This window comes from Dermochelys coriacea, chromosome 5, assembly GCF_009764565.3.
Source record: "Dermochelys coriacea isolate rDerCor1 chromosome 5, rDerCor1.pri.v4, whole genome shotgun sequence".
NCBI classification, from domain to species: domain Eukaryota; kingdom Metazoa; phylum Chordata; order Testudines; family Dermochelyidae; genus Dermochelys; species Dermochelys coriacea.
Window position 1 is genome coordinate 63011898 of NC_050072.1, and position 15223 is coordinate 63027120.

Below are 15223 nucleotides of genomic sequence, written 5' to 3' on the forward strand. Positions count from 1 at the left end.
CAGATCCACAGAAGATATGTATTTGTTACAGCCCTAGCTAGGAAGCCTTGATTCTTTAGTCCAAGTGGTTGCAGCTCAGGCTTGTAGCCCTGGAGGTCGCCCATTCAGTCCCTAGTTTGTTGGCCAAGCCGGGGGCTGTCTCACTTACAGGTGTCACAATGGTAATAGTGAGCTTTTTCATATCTAAAAACTGTCAGCAACATCAGTATTTTCTTCAGATCCGATCGTAACCTTTTTAATTGATATCTTTTTATAGGTGAAGTTATTTTTTGAATCTGTAAAGGAGAAAGTGTCACAGCTGAGAGCACCCCAGATTGCAGTGGAGAATATTGAGAAGAATATAAAATGGCTGGAGAGAAATTTAGTTACATTAACAAAATGGATATTGGAGAATCTTAAGTAAAGCTGCTTGAGATCTGATGAAAGAGTGCGGTATTACTCCAGGCTTTGAAATAACACATTTAAAATCAAACTGGATATTTTTTCCTCTGAACAGATGCATAATTGCTGCAGTACTTTATTGAACATCAATCTTGTTGAATTATGCAGTTCATTTAATGAAAACCTTCCTGACATCTGATTGTTTATTTTTATGAAATTTGGGCTGCCATGTTTACATTGGTTTTGTGTTTGTCTTTATATGTGGTTCTGTTTGGATATTTAGGTGTTTAAGCCAATTGAAGGACTGTAGCTATAGACTTGGAAGAGTGTGTGTATGTTCATGTGTTTTTGATTTCACAAGAACCTTGTAAAATTAACTTTGAAGTCCCAGTGTGGGTTACATATATAATTTAGGCCTTCTATTAACTTTCTTAACAGCTGCATAGAACCTAGCCCTGCCACTGTGTACCTTACTTATTGTTCTCGGTCAGTGATTTCCTCTGTTCTCTAAAAAAGCAGCTTTCCCCACGTTTTGCCTTTGGCAGTTTAAGAAATATAAAACAACTTCTATCAAAGACAAAATGCTGTGTAAGGTTCATGATAGATAACTTGGTTTCATTTTAAAAAGCCTCATATTTCGACCTTTTTAGATTCCTCTAGTATAGAAATTGTATGTCTCTTAGACAAATCCAAAATCAAGGATTTTTTTTAAGAGACCAAAATATTTCACAGATGTGAGATAACTGTTTAGCTAAGAAACTGGAACAAAATACTACTGTATGTTTAGATAATATTGGAGATTGTGACATGAAACAATTTGTGCTAAAAAATCCGACATTAAACTTGACATCCTCAGGGAAGCAAATCTAGGACCGTTTTTGAAGGCTCTTGGTTGGCCCTCTTTTCTTCAAGACCCAAGATTTAATGAGTGACTCCAAACCGTGGACTCCATACTGTTGTGTTGTTCCCCCTGGGTAACAGAGATGGTGGCCCAGATCTTCAAAAGTATTTGGGTGCCAATCTTTCATTGAAATCCATGCGAGTTAGGCGCCTATTTACTTTGGAGGTTCTGGGCTTAGGAGAAGTAGTAGATGGTGAGGATGGGGAATCTGCAATTGGCTATACTAAAGGGGATGATGTCTTGATTCTCCCTGGGGCTTAAGTTAACACTCCAGAACACTCTGTCAGCACATAGCTTATACTTCACACTGTGTGGCACTGACGCATGAGCAGTACACAGTGCTATAGCAGCACAACTTTCAACCTTCCCTGGGCGAGCTGGGGAACTCCCATGAGCTGGGGATTCCTGTGACTCATATAGCAGCGTTATCTGAATGAGTCCTGTTCTCAGGTCTACTATTTTACTGTTCTTCGTCTTATGTTAAAACTAATGGGACTTGTGGGCAGGCCCTGAGAAAATATCTCTGGGTTTGATCCTGCAAAGAGCTTAGTTTCCTACCCTCAACATCCACTTATTTCAGTGGAAGTTGTGAGCGTTCAGCACTGTGTAGGATTGGGCCCTTGAGAGTTTTAATTTGGAGTTGGGCTTTTTTTCCCCCCAAACATGTTGTGGGATGAGTTAAGGACAGAGGATTAGCCTTAACTATGAATTTCTAGGCTTTCTCGGGCTTGACACTTAAGCAAAATTCCCATTGACGACAGCTGCCATGCTGATCATTTCTGTTCTAAATATGGGACTGCCAGACTGATCAGTGCATCGAAAACTGCAACTCTTAAATATGAATAAATTATAACTGATCTACTGTACCTGAGAGACAAGCTTTGGAAGCTTTTCTGTGACAGTGACTAGTTCCATGGCTGCCACTACTGCTGTCTGGTAGTAGGAGTGCCTGGAAAACTCTTTAAAATGCCCACTATTCACATCATTTGCATTCCCTAGGTTGCACCTTTATATTGTGGCCATGTATTACCTCACATTACGCTCCGCTCAACCATAAGAGTTTACTCACAGTGCTGAGCTCTGTGCATTTGTCTCTGAGCTATGCAGAAGCCTTTTGGAATACCTACTGAGTAAACACTGTTTGTTGATCAGCAATGCTTTTGATTTGCTTTTTTGTTTGTTTGTTTTTGTAGAACTCAGCAACCTTTAGGACTGTGCCTTTAGAAAATCCCTGAGGCAAGGGTGGTGTCTTTCTTTTTGTACAAAGCCAACTACATTGTTGTTCAATAAATAAATAAATTTAAATAAATTCAGTCCAGAGGGTTGTATTTTTTTTTTTGCTTTGCAGCTAGAACATGCTTTGGCCTCAGGGCCACATCGGCGTTCTGAAACTGTATGGAGGACTGGGTAGGAAAGGCTGTGCCTCCCCAAACAGCCTGGCCTCTTCCCCCTCCCACTTCCCGCCCCCTGACTTCCCCCCTCAGAACCCTCAACCATCCAACCCCCCCTGCTCCTTGTCCCCTGACCAAACCCATCAACACCCCCCGTCTCCTGATTGCCCTGAGCCCTTTCCACACCTGCCTCCTGACAGGCCCCCTGGGACTTCCACACCTATCCAACCACCCCCCATCCCCTGACTGCCCCCCGGGATCCTTTGCCATTTATCCACCACGCCTCCCCCCGCTCTCTGCCCCCTTACCATGCTGCTCAGATCACCAGGACTGGCAGCCACACCGCCTGGCTGGAGCCACCATGCCACTGCACAGTCTAGAGCACCGGGGCATGCCGGCAGCTCTCGCAGTGGCGCTGCCCAGCAGCGCAGAGCGCCGGCGGCACAGCGAGCAGAGATTGCAGGGGATGGGGGACAGCAAGGGAGGGGCCAGGGGCTAGCCTCCCTGGCTGGAGCTTAAGAGCCAGGTAGGACAGTCCCGCAGGCCATAGTTTGCCCACCTCGGTGATAGACTTCGAAATACTGGGGAGTTAATTTTGGTTGCAGGATAGTTGCTTTATTTTCAAGTCAGTCATTATGGGCTACTGATTTCTTGAAATAAAAGTTCTTACTGACAATAACACTTGTTAATAGACAAAAAAGAAAAAAACACTTGCTTGTGACATGTGAAAACCAGCTTCCCAGATCAAATGGTTCCTATTATCTGGATTAGTTTTCCACAGAGACTGGAAAGCTCCTTGGAAATAAATGGAAACAGTAAATCAATTATTACTGAAGGCTGGTTTTGATTTTTCTATCATAAGCCTCTGACCTGTGGCTGCTATCAGTATAGGCTTTATTATGGACTCACTCTGGTATTATAATTTTCTGTCCCACTCAAAGAGTTGGGGCACGATTGGTCATTGTGAAGGATTCTGTGCTATTAAATCTCATAGGTAGTAGGATGGGCGCACACAGCTTGCTTTAACTAGTGGGATAAATTATTGTCATGAGCTGTATCTGGTGAACATACTCTGGAAACCCCCTGGAGGCTGCCTCCAAGTGAAAACAAAAGTGAAAATAAAGGCAGCACAATTCAAGGCTGCAGAAGCAAAGGGGAAATAGTGATATACAGCCGTCTCCATGTGTTTGCTTTAAAAAAAAAAATCTAAAGCTGTTTTTGCAGAAAAGATGTCGTGATGAGACAGGAACATGCCATGGATCATGTAAGAGAGCTACGCTGAAAGGGGGGGCTGTGTGTGGGGAGGAGGATTCATTCTGTGCTTGCAGAAGAAGCTCTTAGTAGAACTACCCGTCATGGCTTTCCTGCTTCTAATTATTTTCAGTACAGTCATCAGCCATCTTTTAAACAACATAGAAATATTCCACTTTCAATGCTTTAATATTTATTTTTGGCCTGTTTTTTACTTAAACTAATATAAATGAATCATTATAATAAAAACTACACATTTAATTTTTTGAATCTTCTTTTAGGAGGTTTATTTGCATAGCTCTCTCTTATTCTCTTTTGCAGATTTCTAAACTTTTATGAGGGCACTCCACTGTCCAGATACTTGCCTGCTAAACTACATTAATTAAGTGAACAGACAACCTTGCTTGAGCCCTTTGTCCCTGAGCTAATTGGGCACATTCACACTTCTGCAATTCCCCGTAGTTTAACCTTGATACAGTGGACAAGGGAACGATTTGGTAACAAGAGTGAGTCTCATAGACAGGCACCAACAACCATTTTAGCAGCTGCATTCTGGACAAGCTGTCCAGAATGCAGCTGCTAAAATTACACCACTAAATAAAGACTTGCTGTGAGAAATGACACATTGCTGTGAGTACCTTATTCCTCAAGTCCTGTCTCCTTCAGGTTAAGGGGAAATAGATGTGAGAGTTGAAATCTTCCTCTTGTCCCCTGCAAATAACATAATCTCAGACAAATGCAAAATTTTTCTTCTAGGTCTGCTAACCTTCTGGGCCCACTGTGAGGTATAGATTTTTAGGAAAGCTGACAATGAAGCAAGTAACAAGGGTGAGTAGGGAAAGTGGGGAATAATTATTTTTTTTGCTACATCTTTTTTTTTTTTACATAAACATTAACCCTACAGTATATTTATTTTGATATGTTTATTTAGGCTGCAATTCAGCAAGGTACTTAAACACATGTTTAATTTCAAGCACATGAATATAGTCTGCGGGGATGGGGTTTTATTGTATTTTCAAACAATTATCTGAGGCACTTAGGGTACATCTACAGTGTGATAAAAGGCCTGTGTCATGGCTGTGGCTGGCTTGGGCCTGCAGGGTTTGGGCTGAGGGGTTATACAATTACAGATAGACTTTCAAGTTTGGGCAGGAAGACAAGCTCTATGCTCCAGCCTAAGCCCAAACGTCTACACTGCAATTTTATAGCCCCACAAATGAGCCCCTGGAGCTTGAGTCAGCTGACCCAGATCAGTGGCTGGTCTTTTATTGCAATGTAGACATACCCATAGAGTTTCAAGCACCTCTTGTTATTTTAAACATTTAAATACATGTAAACTGAGCCTTCATTGTCTGTGTGTTTTATGCAGGAAGCTTGATTATTACGACTAAAGATTTAACAAGTGAGGCTCAAACTTTTCTTACAGTTAAGACCTCTGTTTTATTTTTCTCTAGATGAGAATTCATTAATGGAAAACTAAATTACTGCCAGTGCATGATGCATTCTAAGCAAACGATATTTTCAAGACCTGGAAGTTTTAGCCAGAAGAAGCTACAGTTTTTTCTTTTGTTCTAGAGAGGATCTTTCGATGTATGCCTTTGCAATGGCTAGTCTCTGTAGAATATGTTCATTGGTAGTAGTGCTGCAGCTATTACACATTTATTCTCTGGGAATTTATGGATTTAAACATCAAACAGGTAAAGACAATGTAACTTCCCCTACCAATGGCAAGCCATTTCCTTGGAATAAGATGAGGCTTCCTGATATGATAATCCCAATCCAATATGACCTCTGTGTTCACCCTAATCTTACTACTGTGCATTTTACTGGAGTGGAGAGGATAGAGATCTTTGTGAGAGAGAATACTAGATTTATCATCTTGCACAGCAAAGGCCTTGAAATCACCAGTGCAGTTCTTCTGCCCAAAGATGACTTCGGGTCCAGAAAACCAGGAAAACAGCTTCAAGTTTTAGAACATCCTACATATGAGCAAATTGCCCTGCAGGCTCCTGAAGTATTAACAGCTGGCCAGCGGTACCTGGTTGTCATAGAGTTTCATGCAAGACTGGCGGATGGCTTTGATGGATTTTACAAAAGTACTTACAAAACTCGTGATGGGGAAACAAGGTAAGGAGTCTCTTTGAAGTTTTCTAGAGAGACAAGGTGAGTGAGGATATATCTTTTATTGGACCAACTTCTGTTGGTGAGAGACACACTTTCAAGCCACACAGAGCTCTTCTTCAGGTCTCTGATATCTAGGGACTGTCAGGGCTACAACTACACTGCATAAAGTTTTACAGGTACTTGTGCCCTGACCTCAAGGTTTTATTTTTGCCTTATATCACTGTTAATGGTAATTGTATGTTTTCCTGGGATGTGACCTGTATGAAAGCAAAGTGATTAGCCCCAGCTTTCTGTGCATGAAACTTTCAATGAAAACACTAACTAAAAAGCAGAAGGCGTGCAGCTCAGTGGGATCAGTGCAAAATCAGTCTGGGGGGAATTAACTCTCTGAACAAAGAGCAGTATGGGGTTCTTCTCTTCATCTGGGCTTGGGGCCTGGTGTGCCTTGCTCTTTTCAGCAGCAACCCTGCTGGCCCAATGAGGAGTGCTCCTGCTGTGGTCTGAAGGGAGTCTGGTTCTGTTCTCTTGGATCAGAGGAAGGACGTAGCTATTATGTGGTGCCTCAAAGGACTATACGCTGGGTAGCAATAGGTGGTCATCTGTGAGTGATGGGGAAAGCCCTCCCTGAGCAAAAATTCAATGGAAAGTGCGATGGATAAAAATGATAGCTGCAAAGTCTTGTATTACCTTCTATAGCTTTTGATTCCAAGTCGAGGGCATCACTTACATTGGCTGGTTTAGATCAGCATTTCCCAAATGGGGGGTTGTGAGATGTGTGTGCTTCGCAGTGAATGGCGGCTGCATGCCTCGCCTCAGCGGGTTCCTGCCACCTCACTGCACTGTGTGTGCCGTGCAGTGAGAGGCGCTGCGACTCCTGGAGGTACTCACTCTGCACCCCACTCTGCGCACCAACGTGGCAGCAGCCAGCAGAGCAGGGTTTGCATCTGCTGTTGTGTCAGGAGGAGGGGAGCTGACCAGTACCCAAAGGTACCAGCACCATCCAGGGCATTGCTTTTAGCAACCTTTTTGCTTACAGGAAGTGTTGCAAAACATACAATCTAGGCTGGCTAAGCCAGACTCTTACTAGATGAAGGCAAAAGTGGGGAAGGAAAAGGACTTGTCGGGAACAAAATAGGTAAACTCAGGTCCATCCATTTTCAGCAATACACGATTCATGTGCTTTTTAAACAAGTGCTTTGATTTAGTTTGTATGGATGCCAGAATTATTATAGATTCATAGATACTAAGGTCAGAAGGGACCATTCTGATCATCTAGTCCGACCTCCTGCACAGCGCAGGCCACAGAATCTCACCCACCCACTCCTATGAAAAACCTCACCCATGTCTGAGCTATTGAAGTCCTTAAATCATGGTTCAAAGACTTCAAGGAGCAGAGAAGCCTCCCTCAAGTCAACCATGCCCCATGCTACAGAGGAAGGCGAAAAACCTCCAGGGCCTCTCCAATCTGCCCTGGAGGAAAATTCCTTCCCGACCCCAAATATGGCAATCAGCTAAACCCTGAGCATATGGGCAAGATTCACCAGCCAGATACCCAGGAAAGAATTTTCTATAGTAACTCGGATCCCATCCATCTAATATCCCATCTCAGGGGATTTGGCCTATTTACCCTGAATATTTAAAGATCAATTACTTACCAAAATCCCATTATCCCATCATACCATCTCCTCCATAAACTTACCAAGTAGAATTTTAAAACCAGATAGATCTTTTGCCCCCACTGCTTCCCTTGGAAGGTTATTCCAAAACTTCACTCCTCTGATGGTTAAAAACCTTCGTCTGATTTCAAGTCTAAACTTCCTGGTGGCCAGTTTATACCCATTTGTTCTTGTGTCCACATTGGTGCTGAGCTTAAATAATTCCTTTCCCTCTCCTGTATTTATCCCTCTGATATATTTATAGAGAGCAATCATATCTCCCCTCAATCTTCTTGTAGTTAGGCTAAACAAGCCAAGCTCCTTAAGTCTCCTTTCATAAGACAAGTTTTCCATTCCTCGGATCATCCTAGTAGCCCTTCTCTGTACCTGCTCCAGTTTGAATTCATCCTTTTTAAACATGGGAGACCAGAACTGCACACAGTATTCTAGGTGAGGTCTCACCAGTGCCTTGTATAATGGTACTAAAACCTCCTTATCCCTACTGGAAATGCCTCTCCTGATGCATCCCAAAACTGCATTAGCTTTTTTCACAGCCATATCACATTGGCAGCTCATAGTCATCCTATGATCAACCAATACTCCAAGGTCCTTCTCCTCTTCTGTTACTTCTAATTGATGCGTCCCCAACTTATAACTAAAATTCTTGTTATTAATCCCTAAATGCATAACCTTACACTTCTCACTATTAAATTTCATCCTATTACTATTACTCCAGTTTACAAGGTCATCCAGATCCTCCAGTATAATATCCTGATCCTTCTCCGAATTGGCAATACCTCCCAGCTTTGTATCATCTGCAAACTTTATTAGCACACTCCCACTTTTTGTGCCAAGGTCAGTAATAAAAAGATTAAATAAGATTGGTCCCAAAACCGATCCCTGAGGAACTCCACTGGTAACCTCCCTCCAACCTGACAATTCGCCTTTCAGTAGGACCCGTTGCAGTCTCCCCTTTAACCAATTCCTTATCCACCTTTTGATGTTCATATTGATCCCCATCTTCTCCAATTTAACTAATAATTCCCCATGTGGCACGGTATCAAATGCCTTATTGAAATCTAGGTAAATTAGATCCACTGCATTTCCTTTATCTAAAAAATCTGTTACTTTTTCAAAAAAGGAGATTAGGTTGCTTTGGCACGATCTACCTTTTGTAAAACCATGTAGTATTTTGTCCCATTTACCATTGACTTCAATGTCCTTAACTAATTTCTCCTTCAAAATTTTTTCCAGGACCTTGCATACTACAGATGTCAAACTAACTGGCCTGTAGTTACCTGGATCACTTTTTTTTCCTTTCTTAAAAATAGGAACTATATTAGCAATTCTCCAATCATTCGGTACTACTCCTGAGTTTACAGATTCATTAAAAATTCTTGCTAATGGGCTTGCAATTTCAGGTGCCAATTCCTTTAATATTCTTGGATGAAGATTATCTGGGCCCCCAGATTTCGTCCCATTAAGCTGTTTCAGTTTTGCTTCTACCTCTGATATGGTAATATCTACCTCTATATCCTCATTCCCATTTGTCATGCTACCATTATCCCCAAGATCCTCTTTAGCCTTATTAAAGACTGAGGCAAAGTATTTGTTTAGATATTGGGCCATGCCTAGATTATCTTTAACCTCCACTCCATCCTCAGTGTTAAGCGGCCCCACTTCTTCTTTCTTAGTTTTCTTCTTATTTATATGGCTATAGAACCTTTTACTATTGGTTTTAATTCCCTTTGCAAGGTCCAACTCTACTCGACTTTTAGCCTGTCTCACTTTATCCCTACATGTTCTGACCTCCATTAGGTAGCTTCCCTTGCTGATCCCTCTCATCTTCCACTCCCTGTATGCTTTCTGCTTCTTCATAATCACCTCTCTAAGATGCTTGGTCAACAACTCCTTCCTATGAATTTTTTACCTTTTCTTGGGATACAGGCTTCTGATAGCTTCTGCAGTTTTGATTTAAAGTAATCCCAGGCCTCCTCTACCTTTAGATCCATAAGTTCTTCAGTCCAATCCACTTCCCTAACTAATTTCCTTAATTTTTGAAAGTCAGCCCTTTTGAAATCAAAAACCCTAGTTGCAGATTTATTTTTGTTAATCCTTCCATTTAGTTTGAACTGAATTGGCTCATGATCACTTGAGCCAAGATTGTCCCCTACAACCATTTCTTCTATGAGGTCCTCGCTACTCACCAAAATTAAATCTAAAATGGCATCCCCTCTAGTCGGTTCAGCAACTACTTGATGAAGGAATCCATCAGCTATCGCATCTAGGAAAATCTGAGCCCTATTATTATTACTAGCACTGGTCCTCCAGTCTATATCTGGGAAGTTAAAGTCTCCCATGATCATGCAGTTTCCATTAGTATTTACTTTATTAAAGACATTAAAAAGGGCTCTATCCATATCCAAATTAGATCCCGGAGGTCTATAGCACACCCCAAGCATTATCGTAGGAGAGGCTTTACTAGTTTTCTTCCCCAATGTAATTTTTGCCCAGACGGACTTTGTCTTATCCATTGCATCGCTTCTTATTTCTTTATATTCTACCTCATCATTGATATACAATGCTACTCCACCCCCTTATCTTTATCTATGAGTCACAAAGTACATTCATTCAGTGTCAAATGTCTCCTCAATTGAAGGTGTTAGTTTATAAAAGCAAGTCACAAATCTGATGATGAGCATTCCCAACTGAATGTAATCATGTAACTGTTGTCAGCACAGGGGCCGACTTCCATTTTTCCAGGTGGGTGCTCCATCCCTGCTCTGCCCCCTCCCTTCAGCATCTCCTGCCCATCACCGATCAGCTGATTGGGGGGGGTCCCGCTGAACAGCTGATCAGGGGTGGCTGGTGGGTGCTGAGCACCCACTATATTTTTTCTGAGCACCCATGGAGTCAGCACTTAAAGTTGTCAAAGTGACTAAACCTGATTAAGAAGTTTAATTCTAAATTATTTAAAGTTACATCTACCAGCTGGTCAATTCTGTAAAATAGTCATGGTGCCTGCAATATACATTTACCCCCACCACATGCACTTCTATTATTTTTTCCTCTGGGTAACAAATGGATTTCAAGTGCTCACTTGATAATGTGCAATTGGTACTGACACTGGAACAAAGTGGGCAAAGATACCAAAACATTCAAAAAAATCTATTATTTTTACTGGTATTTGAGCCATATTTTAACTGATAAAAAAGCATAAAAGCTCTGTTTAGAAACTCTATTTTTATAAAACTTGCTACATCAAGATCTAAATCTGTTGCATGCTAAGATACAAAATCAGTGTCAGTCTTGATTTCATGTTTAACTTGAAAGGATTTTTTTCTGTATGTCATGTCTCACAGGATAATAGCTACTACAGATTTTGAGCCTACCTCAGCACGAATGGCTTTTCCATGCTTCGATGAACCATCTTTCAAAGCCAACTTTGCAATCACGATAAGGAGAGAAAGAAAACACATTGCATTATCCAACATGCCAAAGGTATGATTTTGTTAAAGGGTTGATGATGTAGTCAGATAACAGCTCTGAATGTTCAGTTTCTAATTCTTATTTTTGACATTCTGAAGTTCTGTTCAGGAAATTTCCTCCTGAAAATTTAGATAAAAATGAAAAAAAAAAAAAGTTTTTGTTGATATTTTCAGGAGAAAATATCAAATGTTTATCCAAAAACCAAAACTCCCCGACTGAAACTGTTGATAGTTTTCAGTTTTTCAATTTTCCGATGAGAAATATCAAAACTTTTTGATGAAAGCAGACCCTTTCCATGAAAATATTTTAGTCAAAAATTCAATTTTTCATATGAAAAAAGATTTTGAAAGAAAATTTTAGACCAGCCCCGTGTAAAATAGAATACATTGTAGGCCAAATACAACTGGTGCTGCAAAGCCTTATGAATTTGGTCAATCATATGCACGTGCATAGTTCTGTTGAAGTCAATGGGACTATTCATAAGTGTATAGCTAAGCACTTACATAAGTGTAACAGCAGTGTACCCAGTTTGGCATTGGTCTTGTCCACTGCCTTAGTTTACCTTCTTCCTTAGTCAATCAGATGCCCACAACTGGAACCTTTTTATCAACTCATCTTTTTGAGTATCTGGTTTCTTAATATAAAATAACAGCTGAACTTTACATTTTTCAGCCCTCTTCCCCAGGGTCACTAATTCCTTCCAGCCCTTTACCAGGGCATCACTATCCTTCTAGCCCATCCTCCTTATAGTCTTCCCTCCTGGGCTTCACAATCCCTTACAGCGCTTTCCTCTTTGGGCTTTCCCTCAGTGGGCTCCCCCTCCTTGCAGGTCCCTCAGCCTTTTAAGCTAAGCCAAGCCATATAGTTCCCTAATATCCAGCAGTGGGTCTCCTGGCTGTCACATGATCTTGCAGGACTACAGTTCCCCAGATCACTCAGAAAGTGTGCCAACAGGCTTGCTTTTAAAAGCGCCAAGCCTTGGAACAGAGTTGACTGGCTCTGGGCCACCACTACCCTTAAAGAGAAAAGACTATCTTGTTCAGGATTGGAGCCCACAACTTTAAGATCTTCAGTGCAGGGTCTTTATCATCATATTTGTATGGGCAGGGTCTAGCACACTGTGGCTGCTGCCAGCATGCAAATAATGAATAATTTTTCCTGGTATAACTTTATTGAACCGTTGGTTGATTTTGGCTTGCCATCTGTTAAATAGGTTACTCATGGTATCAATCTATTGGTTTGTGGAAATTTTTAATAGAAGATTTTTTTTCCAATTGCAGATTAAAACAATTGAACTCGAAGGAGGCCTGTTGGAAGATCATTTTGAAGTGACTGTAAAAATGAGCACTTACCTTGTAGCCTACATAGTTTGTGATTTTAAGTCTGTGCAGGCCACAACATCATCAGGAATCAAGGTGAGTTCAGGTTTCAGCATAGCCAATAACTAAGGTTATTTTAGGGCTTGACATTTTTTGATTAGAGCAGTGAGGTTTACAGGCAATGAGGAGAAAGACTAGAAATGTCAAGTCGTATACCCAGGAAGAGGAAATAGACAACATAGTTACAAATCAGTGGATGTAACTAAACAGCTACACCTATTGCATTAAAGAAAGTTCATTTCCACCTTTTCTGCCTAACAACATTTCTAATAAAACTTGCATGATACCACATGCTGGAGTTGCTGCAGAGAAAGCATGTGATTGAGATGATGGGAGGGGAATTGATCCAAACATGATTGCTATTTTAAGAATAGATCTATAAAATGAAGAAGTTTGGGAATCACTGCTGTAATCTATTTTCATAGGTATCCATCTACGCATCACCTGACAAATGGAGCCAGACACATTATGCCTTAGAAACAGCAGTGAAACTACTGAAATTTTATGAGAAGTACTTTGATATTAGCTTTCCTTTACCAAAACTGGGTAAGTCAAACATCAATATCAGTACAGTTCATGTATAACTCTTTCAGTCACAGAATTTCTCCTTTCTCACACAAAACTAAATGAGCAATTCAAAATTTTATTCTATCTGAGAAAAGTCAACATGTTATATGAAAGATTATATTTTGCAATAGAGCGGTTATAGGCTTCTGCATAGTTTAGCTGAAATCAAAATGATTTTCCTTATAAGGGCAAAATTCTGTCCTCTGATCTGTACCTTGGATAAGCCCAAAAGTCTTTAATTAACTATGTTGCTTAATTATGTGAGAACAATCAAAATACAAGACTCATGCAGAATATTGGAGTGGGAAGTTATCCTCTTGAAATAATGGAGCAAATGAAAGGACTTGGAGAACCTGAGATTCCACTACAGCGTAATCTCATTTATCTGAATGTCCTGGAAGGCAAATGAATAGTTTAGATAATCGAGGGAATTTTCAGTGTAATTAATAAACTATAGTGCACTGGCTCCTGTTTCAGTTAACTAGGAGTTTCCAGTAATTGAAGTTTGGCTAATCAAATTTGTACTGTAATTAAAAAATCCTCCTGTTATGTCTCCAGTTATGGCAACTCCTTAAATTAAGGTACTGACTGAGCCTTGCTGAGTACACAGGTATGTGTTCAATCCTGCGAATGCTTACTCTTGAAAATAGAGCAGAGGGGCCCAAACGTTTCCTCTCACGACCCCGCCCTTACCAGTAATGTAATGTGTTTATGCCCCTCCAGTCTGGGAGCAGTGTAATGGCCAGGCTGGGGCCAGTAGCCAAGAGTGGGAGCCAGGGGCTTATGGCCAAGCTGCAGCCAGGAGCAGGGGGCTGGGGGCTGGAGCAGCAGCTGCAGACAGAGGCTGGGGAGGGGTCGGAGTGGTGCTGGGTGGCACTCCCTACCAGCCCTCCACCCTCCCACCCTGTGGGGACTGGCCCGGGCTCCACTGCGCCTCCCCAGTTGTTCCTCTGTGCCCCCCGAGGGGGGGTGTGCCCACAGTTTTGGGACTACTGGAATAGAGGTTTCTAGAATTATACTGAGTTCCCTGTAAAACCTGAGAATGATTCTCTGGCGTCATTCTCTTCTTTGATTGATCCACAGCCCTGGTCAGGAGTAATTTCCCTGGGAGTCCTTTGTGACTGCAAAACCTACTGTTGATAGTTCAATTTTTCACAGCACATGACTCAGCACTTCAAATCTGTTGTGCTCCTTCATAATTAAAAGTAGTTTAGGTTTTTTAAAAAAGACTATTGGACCTCAGTCAAACTAGCCTTTGAATCAAGATTGGATTTTCCAAGGGGAAATGTATACTGAAATCAAGTAAATAATGAACTCACACAGAACTAAATTTCTATCAACATGGATATTGAAAAATTACAGAAGAACAAGATTCACGAGGGGTCTCAGCCTCTCCTCATCTGTGGGAGCTATGGAGACAGAAAACAACTCTTCAGAGCAATGAGAGTGGAGCAGCAGGGAGAGAGGCAGACCAAAGAGATTCAGCAGCAGCAGAAGTGCTCAGAACAAGGGAAGCCTTTATTTAGCTTTTTACTTGGAGTAGTGTTAGCTGAAAAGCTTCGTTGTAATGGACCTTTTTAATGCCCAGATCAAATATGGAGCTAGCTTGCAAATGAGATAATAAATATGAAAAGCTCATGGTGCATGGTACTGGCTTGGCAAGAAACAGATCATTCACCCTTGGCAAATAATCTTCCTTCTGCAGATAATACTCTTCCATTAATTTTTTGGTATTCCTTTCCTTCCTGGAAGTCTCATAACTTTTGGAAAAGGAATTTTTTTTTTAGCAAATCACTCCCTCTCATACAAGATGTGCAGTATTTAATGTAAGCCAATCTAAATAGAAAAATAAGCTCCTAACATTACATTTTACAAAATTGTTTACTATTGGAGCTATAGGAGGACCTAGTACATTTGCCAACTTGATTGCTTAGCTAGAAAGGACCACCTGAATGTGCATTGGGATTCATAGGGCTGATGGTAAGACATTTGCATTTCATACAGGTTAACATACTCAGAATCTAAGGCTATGCCTACTCCACTGCGGGATTGATACTGCTGCGATCAATGCACCAGGGTTGATTT

The 15223-nt window shown here is 41.2% G+C and overlaps 2 protein-coding genes across 9 annotated transcripts in view; both read left to right on the forward strand.

Moving 5' to 3' along the window:
• Positions 1-2595, forward strand: part of LOC119855863 (endoplasmic reticulum aminopeptidase 2-like) — a 47916-nt gene extending 45321 nt beyond the window's left edge. For all 4 annotated transcript variants that reach the window (XM_043515353.1, XM_038402709.2, XM_038402712.2 and 1 more), the window contains one exon: positions 257-2595. In XM_043515353.1, coding sequence (XP_043371288.1) covers positions 257-403 — 147 coding nt within the window. In that variant the 3' untranslated portion in view covers positions 404-2595. The remainder of the gene's footprint in view (positions 1-256) is intronic.
• Positions 2596-3246: 651 nt separating this feature from the next.
• LOC119855862 (endoplasmic reticulum aminopeptidase 2-like) overlaps positions 3247-15223 on the forward strand; it is a 37396-nt gene continuing 25419 nt past the window's right edge. For 2 of the 5 annotated variants that reach the window (XM_043515352.1, XM_038402707.2), the window contains exons 1-6: positions 3247-3937; positions 4681-4752; positions 5379-6051; positions 11066-11204; positions 12473-12607; positions 12997-13117. In XM_043515352.1, the coding sequence (XP_043371287.1) occupies positions 5513-6051; positions 11066-11204; positions 12473-12607; positions 12997-13117 (934 nt within the window). In that variant the 5' untranslated portion in view covers positions 3247-3937; positions 4681-4752; positions 5379-5512. The remainder of the gene's footprint in view (positions 3938-4680; positions 4753-5378; positions 6052-11065; positions 11205-12472; positions 12608-12996; positions 13118-15223) is intronic. The other 3 variants (XM_043515351.1, XM_038402705.2, XM_043515350.1) reach the window with 3 other exon arrangements.